The 11102-nt window shown below is 40.7% G+C and overlaps 1 protein-coding gene across 6 annotated transcripts in view; it reads left to right on the top strand.

The window, feature by feature from the left end:
- Positions 1-109: 109 nt before the first annotated feature.
- ALG12 (ALG12 alpha-1,6-mannosyltransferase) overlaps positions 110-11102 on the top strand; it is a 46772-nt gene continuing 35779 nt past the window's right edge. The window contains exons 1-6 of one of the 6 annotated variants that reach the window (XM_070755376.1): positions 278-573; positions 737-778; positions 6200-6381; positions 8200-8332; positions 8509-8682; positions 10805-10999. In XM_070755376.1, the coding sequence (XP_070611477.1) occupies positions 363-573; positions 737-778; positions 6200-6381; positions 8200-8332; positions 8509-8682; positions 10805-10999 (937 nt within the window). In that variant the 5' untranslated portion in view covers positions 278-362. The other 5 variants (XM_070755371.1, XM_070755375.1, XM_070755372.1 and 2 more) reach the window with 5 other exon arrangements.

Below are 11102 nucleotides of genomic sequence, written 5' to 3'. Positions count from 1 at the left end.
AGAAACGAGACTCCGGGTGGGCTGAGGAAGAAGAAACACCCCCTTTTTATTTTTATATAAATATTTTTATTAATTTTTATAATATATATTACACCCCTCCCTTTTTGATGGGAGGGAGGGGATAGGAAAACCGTAACTGCACCCCCCCCCCTCGATTCACCGCTTCCTCTCGTAGCAAATCCGGGCAGCGACCGAAGGAAAACGCTGCCCTCTTCTTCCTAATTTGAGAAACGCTGCAAGAAACCTCGACGATTAAAAAAACGGGACGGAGGGGAAACACCTCCCCCCCCCGAAAATAATAATAATAAAAAGCAGCGAACTTTTTTGGCCTTTTACACCGTTTTGAACAAATTTTTTTCGCAATGAGACCCCCGAGGAAAAAAAAGAAAGGCGCAACAGCCTACGGGGAGCTTGGGAGCAAAGCGCCGGCCAAGGCGAATCACGTGACGAAGACGGCCCCCGGCGCCGAGGGGTGTCACGTGACCCCGGGTCGGGAGAAACCACGTGGGCGCCTTCCGGGTGAGTGCAGAGCTCCGGTGGGGGGGAAGAAGGAGGTGGAAGCACTCGGCTATGGCGCGCGAGTGGGGGGGGGGGGAGGGGAGGGACGACCGACTTTAGCACCTTTTAAGACTCGTGGACTTCAATTCCCAGAATTCCTCAGCCTGCCAAAACTGGCACCTCTAAAGCAAAGCTGGTTGAGGGATTCCTTGGAATTGAAGTGCACGGGTCTTAAAAGTTGTCCGAATTTGGAGACCCTGCCTAGCTAGGCGGGTCTCGGGTATGGGCTGCTCGGTTTCGTCGGGAGGAAGGTGGGAAAAGGGGAGAGCGGGCGCAGGAGTGGCGCTTCAAGAGAGGAGGGGAGAATAAATCGGATTTTTAAAATTAAAAAAAATAGTATAATAGTAGAATGTTGTTTTGTCAATAATATTTTTATTTGCCCTAATTAATAATTATTTGCCACATATGCACAGTGAAGATTAAATTGTGAATTGTAATTATGGTAGAAGAAAGTTTAGACCACGTATGTGAAACAAAAATTCATTCAAATTCAATGTATAAGTTCTTTATCTTTTAATAATTAATGAAACACATTTCATTCTTTCAAAACACGGCCTAATTTTGACATTTGTGTCTTTGTTTCTAGAATTGTATTTCTAAACTCTTGGTAATCTTGTTCAATATGCTTTGATGAATATGTTTTTTAATGTCTTCATAATTTAAAAAGACCAACTCCATTAACAACCAGAATAGCTGACTGACAATATAACTCTGTGCATGTCCACTCAAAAGTCACTCAAAAATATTATAGTTGAACTTTTGTTTAACGTATTTAGAATTATTCAGTACACTATAAAGGATTGTGCAATATTATGAGCCGCCGAGAGGTCTTAGGGAGATGGGCGGCATACAAATCCAATCAATCAATCAATCAATCAATCAATAGTTCCGGTAAAGAGGATGTCTGCAGGGAAATTTAAAAGTGGGGTGTAAATGGAAATGGGTTGAAGGTATCCAATCATTTTCTCAGCCACGCAAGCCCACATGGTGTGGGGGACAGGGACATGAAGCCTGCCTCTCAGGATTTTGATTTTTAGATTTATTATTACAGTTGGAAAGGGACCTATCCAGCCCCCCACCCTCTCAAGCAGGAGTTCTAGTAATGGTGAACCTATGGCACAGGTGCCACAGATGGCATGCAGAGCCATATCTGCTGGCACATGAGCCGTTGCCCTAGCTCAGCTCTAATGTGCATCTGTGTGCCAGCCAGCTGATTTTCAGCTTGCCTGGAGGCTCCGGGAGGGCATTTTTGGCTTCTGGAGAGTCTCCAGGGGGATGGAGGAGGGCTGCAGATGTCGAGATCTCTGGGCTACCTCCTGCTGTTGCTTCTTCCCTCCTTCTCTGCCCGGCTCCCCTTTCTTGTGAAGCAAAGAAACCGAGACTGGCTCCCAATCTGCTTGGTTCTGAGTCAGCAGCGGCAGCCTTTTTTTGCTGGAGGCTGTCAGCTCGCTGTTGACTGCCACCCAAGTCCCCCCACCCAATGCACCGTTCGGTGTAGCCTGGGATTTCCAGCTGAGAAAGGCTGCAGCTGCTGACCGCTGCCCTTTTCGGTTTCGTGGGGAGGGAAGCTCGCAAATTATTATTATTATTATTATTATTATTATTATTATTATTATTATTATTATTATTATTTAGATTTGTATGATGCCCCTCTCCATAGACTCGGGACGGTTCACAACAATAATAACACAATATATAACAAATCTAATAATTAAAAGTCACTAAAAACCCCTTATTAAAAGAAAACATACACACAAACATACCATGCATAAACTGTATAGGCCCCGGGGAGATGTCTCAATTCCCCCATGCCTGGCAGCAGAGGTGGGTTTTAAGAAGTTTACGAAAGACAAGGAGGTCAATAACCTCTCTAATATAAAAGTATCATCCTTAAACCATATAAATCCTAATCCTCATTATCATCCATGGTAAAAATAAAGAGTTTCAATCTTAAAAATCTTAATTCGCTTATTAAATAGTTTAAATCAGAAATTGGTTCATTTCTTATCCATCTCAGTTCATTCCATTATTACATTACATTTTCAATACTTATTTCTTGCTATTTATAGCTATTAAAAAGAGACTGTTATTTGTGCTTTAAATTCCATAAGATTATTTTCTTATATTTCTTATATATTCTTATATTTTTACACTCTTTTATTTTCTAATATTCTTACAAATTCTTACTTCCCCTTCTCTTCCACTCAAATCCATATAATTCCGTAGTCATATACAGTGATCCCTCGATTAGCACGGTCTCGATTAGTGCGAAACGCTACAACACGGTTTTTCACAAAATATTAATTAAAAAATACTCCACGGTTTTTTTGCTATACCACGGTTTTTCCCACCCGATGACGTCATACGTCATCACCAAGAGTCACTTCTCTGTCTCTTTCTCTTTCTTTCCTGTCACTATGCTTCAATCATTTTCTCATTTCTCTTTTTTCTCCCCTTTTTTCTATCATTTCTCTCTCTCTTTCTTCCTCTCTCACACTCTCTTCCTCCCTTCTCTCTCCCCCCCTCCACTTGCCCACGAGAAGAAAAAAAGCAACCTCTGCCGGGCAGCTCCCCTTGTGCCCCCGCTTTGTGCCTGCCTCTTTTGGGGATTTTTTTTTCTTTTCTTTTTTGCGCTGGCGGCGGGAGCTGTTGGGGAGGGCTCTGCCGGGAAGGCCTCTCAGCTGCAGAGCCGAATGGGGGCGGAGGCAACAGCGGAGCCCGGCGCTGGGGCCATGCGAGGCTGTTCATCCAGGGGGGCGTGGACTGGCAAGTCGCCCTCCTTTCTCTCTCTTTCTCAAGATCGCTTGCCGCTTGCCTATTGCAGTGAAGGAGGTGAAGCAAGGCTCCAAGCTGCAAAGCGGCAAGCGGCAAGCGATCTTGGGGATTCCCCTTTGCCTGGGCGGCGGGAAGACCAAGGGAAGGTTCCTTCAGCCGCCCAACACCTGATCCGCTCCGCAGCGCGGCAGCAGCGAGGAGCCGAAGATGGGGTTTCCCCTTTGCCTTTACCCCATCTTCGGCTCCTCGCTGCTTCCGCGCTGCGGAGCAGATCAGCTGTTGGGCGGCTGAAGGAACTTTCCCTTGGTCTTCCCCGCCGCCCACACGCAAACTCCACCATCTGCGCATGTGCGGCCATGAAAAAAATGGCGCACATGCGCAGATGGTGGTTTTTACTTCCGCATCCAGTATAACGCGGAAATCGGTTAGTGCGGGAGGTCTTGGAACGTAACCCCCGCGCTAACCGAGAGATCACTGTATTTCTAAAGATCACTACCAAGAAACTTCCAGAACAAGAAAATTGTTAATATAAAACATTACTGTTCATTTTATAAATAGATCCATATTTCCAGAGATAAATCCATATTTCTAAATTTCTACCTTAATACCTTAAAATTCTTAAGGAAATCATTTTATTCAGTCATTATATTCACCTCATATGCAACATATTTATCTTTGTTCATATTAATCAATTCCTCTTACAGATCATGCAGTATCTAAGTCGAAATACATTCCCTCTAACATTCTACTGTTTTTTTAATCTAAATCTCTCATATTTCATATGATCCCCATCTTAACATAGTTAAAACAGACAGACTCAAGCTCAACCCGGATAAGACGGAGTGGCTGTGGGTTTTGCCTCCCAAGGACAATTCCATCTGTCCGTCCATCACCCTGGGGGGGGAGTCACTAACCCCCTCAGAGAGGGTTCGCAACTTGGGCGTCCTCCTCGATCCACAGCTCACATTAGAGAAACATCTTTCAGCTGTGGCGAGGGGGGCGTTTGCCCAGGTTCGCCTGGTGCACCAGTTGCGGCCCTATCTGGACCGGGAGTCACTGCTCACAGTCACTCATGCTCTCATCACCTCGAGACTCGACTACTGTAATGCTCTCTACATGGGACTACCTTTGAAAAGTGTTCGGAAACTTCAGATCGTGCAGAATGCAGCTGCGAGAGCTATCATGGGCTTTTCTAAATATGCCCATGTCACACCAACACTCCGCAGTCTGCATTGGTTGCCGATCAGTTTCCGGTCACAATTCAAAGTGTTGGTTATGACCTATAAAGCCCTTCATGGCACTGGACCAGAATATCTCTGGGACCGCCTTCTGCCGCACGAATCCCAGCGACCAGTTAGGTCCCACAGAGTTGGCCTTTTCCGGGTCCCGTCAACTAAACAATGTCGTTTGGCGGGACCCAGAGGAAGAGCCTTCTCTGTGGCGGCCCTGACCCTTTGGAACCAACTCCCCCCAGATATCAGAGTTGCCCCCACCCTCCTACCCTTTCATAAGCTCCTTAAAACCCACCTCTGTCGTCAGGCATGGGGGAATTGACATGTTCCCTCCCCCTAGGCTTATAAAATTTATGCATGGTACGCTAGTATGTATGATTGGTTTTAATTTGTGGTCTTTTTAAAATTAACTTAAATATTAGATTTGTTTTACATTGTATTGTTATTGTTGTGAGCCGCCCCGAGTCTGCGGAGAGGGGCGGCATACAAATCTGATTAAACTAAACTAAACTAAACTAAACTAAAAAAATATTTTTATCATATAAACCTCTCATATTTATCATATAAACTTCTCAAAGGGCCCTTTTCCTTTTTGTTGTTACTATCATCAAACAAATTTCAAATCTATCATAATTCTTTCTCCATAAACAAGCTCATGTGATTATACCCTCTTGCCAAATAGTCCGTCGATGTCTCTAACAGATTCTTTTCTTCTAATACCGCTGTTTTTCTTCTAAAGTAATTGAAAAAATACCATTGATAATTAAAAGGGAATACTTTTATGTTCTTTTTCTGAAAGAGCAGGATGGTATTACAGTACAGTACAATGTTAAAATACCTTGTGCCCTTTTCAGTCCCTTTTTGCAAATGTAACTGATTAGGACTAGCAATGGGAGAGCAAGATAGTTTGAGACCTAGATTTAAGAATAGAATTGCTGAAGAACAGAATAGAAGTCTATTTATTTATTTAATTTATTCATTTAATTGGATTTGTATGCCGCCCCTCTCCGAGGACTCGGGGCGGCTCACAGCATATATATATAAAAGAACAGTAATATAATCCAATTAGTACTACAATATTAAAAACAATTAGAAAGAGAAGATTAACCTAAAAAATTAACTTATTAACCAAACATTCAGCAATCATACTTAAGGCATTCAGTGGTCAGAGGAAGATCTAAGAGTCCCAAGCCTGGCGGCAAAGATGAGTTTTTAAGCTCTTTCGGAAGGCAAGGAGGGAGGGGGGAGGGCAAATCTCTGGGGGGAGTTGATTCCAGAGGGCCGGGGCTCCCACAGAGAAGGCTCTTCCCCTAGGTCCCGCCAACCGACATTGGTCAACAGGACCCTAAGGAGGCCAACTCTGTGGGACCTCACCGGTTGCTGGGATTCGTGCGGCAGAAGGCGGTCTCGGAGATAGAATTGTTCTAGGCCAGTGATAGCTTCTATTCTATGCTATGCTATGCTATTCTTATTCTTATATTCCTATTCCTATTCTTATTCTTATATCCCTATTCCTGTTCTGTTCTATTCTATTCTATTCCAGGTCTGATTTTCATATTGCTATATCTCAATGTCGTCTTTCTACATCAGACGTTTTTACTCATTCTGATTTTTTCTCCAAATTAATAATGTAGATGGGAATTTTGGATACAGAATGGCTGAGAAGAAACCTTCCCAAGGACAACCGTGGCTGCTACTACTGATCGTTGCTGTTGCCTTCATTCACTTAATAGTGTGCCCATTTACGAAAGTAGAGGAAAGCTTTAATCTTCAAGCTATACACGACATTCTGTATAAGAACCTGGAATTAGATAAGGCAAGTCGTTACTTTCTGATTGTTCTCTTTTAAATTTAGTTTGCTGCAGAGTTATTTCCAAAACCAGCTGCATCTTAACATTGTAATTATACCAATACTCTATTATGCTCAACATTATTACCCGTCATATAGTTTTGCTGGAATATAGAAGAATAGAAACAATAGCTAATCATTTAGCTGGATTAAAAGAAATTTGTAGCCATCATGGATTATTTGATTGAGGAATTATCTATCTATCTATCTATCTATCTATCTATCTATCTATCTATCTATCTATCTATCTATCTATCTATCAGATTTGTATAAACAGAATAAAACAGTTCATAACAAATCTAATAATTTACAATTTAAAATATTTTTAAAACTCCATTATTAAGCAGACATACGTACAAATATACCATACATAAATTGTATAGGCCCGGGGGAGATGTCTCAGTTCCCCCATGCCTGACGGCAAAGGTGGGTTTTGAGGAGTTTACGAAAAGCAAGGAGGGTGGGGGCAGTTCTAATCTCTGGGGGGAGTTGGTTCCAGAGAGTCGGGGCCGCCACAGAGAAGGCTCTTCCCCTGGGGCCCACCAACCGACATCGTTTAGTTGACGGGACCCGGAGAAGGCCTACTCTGTGGGACCTAATCGGTCGCTGGGATTCGTGCAGCAGAAGGCGGTCTCAATTATGCAGGATTAAGTGTTTAATTCAAGTATTTTGTTTACCAACTGTTTTTTTTTTTAAATCTTCAGGCCATGTGTAGCTTCCACTTGCCCATATATGCAATTCTCAGAGTTCCCCATATTTTTTTTATTTTTGGAGGCATCATTGTTATCTTGCTCAATTTATCTCCCAATTTATGAGGAACAATTCTTGCTGCAATGCCTCCAGTTACGTAAAAATGAATAACGCAATCAACTGATCTTAATCTATTGACTCAAATAGTGAATTTCTGGTCTCCGATTCAGGAAAAAAAAATCTCTGTATTTAGTACTAGTGATCTAAGAATCACGTGGAAACTTTATGAATTGGTGTTCCAAATACGGTAAATACGCCTAAAATTTCCATGGTTTTTCCATAATCAGAAGTAACAAAATAGCAAGACTTTAGAAACATAGAAACATAGAAAACTGACGGCAGAAAAAGACCTCATGGTCCATCTAGTCTGCCCTTATAGTATTTCCTGTATTTTATCTTACAATGGATATATGTTTATCCCAGGCATGTTTAAATTCAGTTACTGTGGATTTACCAACCACGTCTGCTGGAAGTTTGTTCCAAGGATCTACTACTCTTTCAGTGAAATAATATTTTCTCACGTGGCTTTTGAGCTTTCCCCCAACTAATAACTTTCCCCCAGCTGATCTTTCCCCCAACTAATATTTTCCCCCAACTGATCTTTTCCCCAACTAATAACTTTTCCCCAACTAATATTTTCTCACGTTGCTTTTGATCTTTCCCCCAACTTTAAATCAGGAAGAATTAACGTAACATGCTAGAAACTGGGAGACTGTGAGTTCTAGTTCAACCTTAGGCACAAAGCTAGTTAGATGGCCTTGGGCCAGTCACTTTCTCTCAGATGTAAGAAGAAGGCAAGGGCAAACCACCTTGAAAAACCTTCCCAAGAAAACTAGAACCTCCTCATTTATTTCTAGTTAAATCCCCAGGAACTATTCCACTAATGACATTCCTGCTGTCTTCCATATCAATTTTGGAGCAAAAGTATTGATGACTAATTTGGGTTACCTTTACTCTTATGGAAATTCTTATAGAATTTCTGTTGGCAGCTATTTCTATATATCTGTGTTATGGAATTATTTTTTTTTATTGCAGTATGATCATCATGAATTTCCTGGAGTTGTTCCAAGAACATTCATTGGTCCAATTTTTATTGCTCTTCTTTCAAGTCCAGCCGTCTATATATTGTTCCTTTTACAAATGTCAAAATTCTACTCCCAGCTGATAGGTATGCAATGTAACCACTTTGCTTTGTTTTTATTTAAAATTGCATTGTAGAGCGTTGTAATTTCTAATGCTGTTATATAGCCAAAGTCACTTAGTCTGTGAACATTACTTGTTATTATTTCTATTACAGATAATAAAGCTGATTTTTCATTGTTATTCATGTTATTTTGCCATCAGTCCGAGGAACTCTAGGCTTGACAGTGATTTATGCCCTGTGGCGGCTTTACAAAGAAGTGAGAAAGCAGTTTGGCTTTAATGTATCCCTGATTTTCTGCCTAATAACAGCTACTCAATTCCACCTGATGTTTTACTGCACTCGTACCCTCCCTAACATATTTGCGCTGCCTATTGGTAAGTACTGAGCATGCTTTTCGAAACCTTCCTTGATGGGTAAATGATGCTAAAGCGGTGTTCACAATGGCACATGATTGGCTTCAGATGTTGTCTTGCCTACTGCTGAAAAGACCAGTACACATGAATGCCCTCTATGTGTGAAGTGTATAAATCAAGAATGGGAGTGCCTCAACCCACCAAGCTGTGGGATGGGAGACCACACAGACATTTTTTTAAAAAATATATTTTTATTGGTTTTGCACTTAAAGTTACATAAAACAAACATAAAACGGTGCACAGTGCATGTGCCCATCACCCGACTGACAATCCCCCACCACCACCACCAATTGCGGGGGGTTCAAATATTTACTAGTTTATATATATATATATTTTAATTTCCTTAGCTCTACTTTGCATTTATTGTTATTAAAAAAGTGGAGTTTATTTTTCACTTTTGGTTAGCATGTATTTTGCTCAGGCTTTGCAATTATGGATTTCTGGGTAAGCCTGGAAAAATTTAGGGAAAGTTCATGTTCTCGTGATCTGACAGTGCTGGATGATGTAATGAGATCATCAGAAGGGATGAGAGTACTAGCTGGTACCATTAGACAAATTCCTTTGCCTAGTTTTCTCATGGGTTTCCTGTAAACTCCTATTATTATACCTGCAGCGTTATCTATGATGTGTTGGCATGTTTATGAATTACAGCATCATGTAGAACTGCGCATATGTGTTAGTTGGATTTGGTAATAGAGCGCAGAGAATTATTTTTTTAAAAAATATATTTTATTGGTTTTTGCACACACATAACACAATACAAACAACATACAACAGTGCTCTGTGCATGTGTCCCATCACCCGACTAAACATACATTCCCCACCACCAATTGGGGGGGGGGGGGGGGTTCAACTTTTTACGAGTATATATTCTGTTATTTCGTCAGCTCTGATTTGCATTTATTTACCATTCAAAGAGTGATTTGAGTTTATTTTTCACCTTTTCGTCGCAAATTTTACTCAACATATAATCCCTCACCTTGTCCCATCGCTCCATCATTTTCTCCAGTTTGTTTTCATTAAAGTTGTTTAATCTTATTTCCATAATGTCAAAGTGAATGTGATCCACCATGTACCAGTACCAATTCTGTAATGTCCATTTTTTATCCTCTTTCCAACCCAATACCACTACTGCTTGAGCGCTTTCCAGTGCTGCAGTTTTAATTTATTTCTTTCTTTCTTTCTTTCTTTCTTTCTTTCTTTCTTTCTTTCTTTCTTTCTTTCTTTCTTTCTTTCTTTCTTTCTTTCTTTCTTTCTTCCTTCCTTCCTTCCTTTCTTTCTTTGTTTATTAATTAGATTTGTATGCCGCCCCTCTCCGTAGATTCGGGGCGGCTTTAAAATCTCTCAGTTCTCTTCGTTTAACTAATACCGCTATTTCTTTTGTAATTATCCACTTAATGTTTAACATCTTGTTTATTTCATTCTGCACTTCCTTCCAGAATTTCTGAACTTCAGAACATATGCATGAAAACTCCTTTCTTTTGACACCCAGAGCACAGGGAATTATAAAAGGGTGCTGTGTGAAATAAGTTAGGATAAGTTAGGATAAGTTGCTCCTTTTAGCTCTTTTGGCTTCTTATCTTTCTTCACTAATAAAGGCTTTGGGTTTTTTCACTCCTGCAATGATCTTTGTCTATCTATGAATTCTTTGCAACAACCCAACAGTTGCTCTTTAGAAATTATGATTGAAATCGAGTAGATTTAAATCATGTCTTTTTACTAGTGATTTAAATCACGATTTAAATCTTGATTTAAATCAAAGCCACCCTGCTTAATAATTTAGAAACCATCTGCACTCCCAAACACAAAGGTAAAATAAATCAAAGGTTCTGGCCCAACTGAATTGAGATCCTTACTCCAACCTGTAGTACCCTCTCTTTAGAACATGTGCCTCCCCCAAATTGCAAAGATGCAATTTCTGATCCAACAATGTGCTTTAAATGAGATGAACTAAAAAATTTACTTAAAGTTTAATTTTGATTATGTTAGTGCACCGATTAATTGTTTTGCTATACTTAGACCCTGACAACGATCAACAAATTAAGATATTAATACCTGATTTGTCTGTTTATTTGTTAATCAGTTTTACTAGCAGTTGCATCTTGGATGCAACAGAAGCACCGCTGGTTTATTTGGTACTCGGCTTTGGCAATCATAGTCTTCAGAGCAGAGCTTTGTATATTCCTGGGTCTTATGCTGCTGATCACTCTACTGAATAGAAAACTCTCCGTTCTGAAAATGTTTTTCTATGCTGCTCCTGCAGGGGCTTTTTGGTTAGGTAAGTGTGGTTTTGAATTAGTGCAATTTTCTTCAGAAGTGGCACTTCTAAAACTACATGGCTAAATTATAAATAACAATACTTCTTAATTGCCATCTGGCGG

The sequence above is a fragment of the Erythrolamprus reginae genome, chromosome 6, assembly GCF_031021105.1.
Source record: "Erythrolamprus reginae isolate rEryReg1 chromosome 6, rEryReg1.hap1, whole genome shotgun sequence".
Taxonomy (NCBI): domain Eukaryota; kingdom Metazoa; phylum Chordata; class Lepidosauria; order Squamata; family Dipsadidae; genus Erythrolamprus; species Erythrolamprus reginae.
Note: the sequence above shows the minus strand (reverse complement) of the source record. Positions and strands in the feature narration are given on the sequence as shown.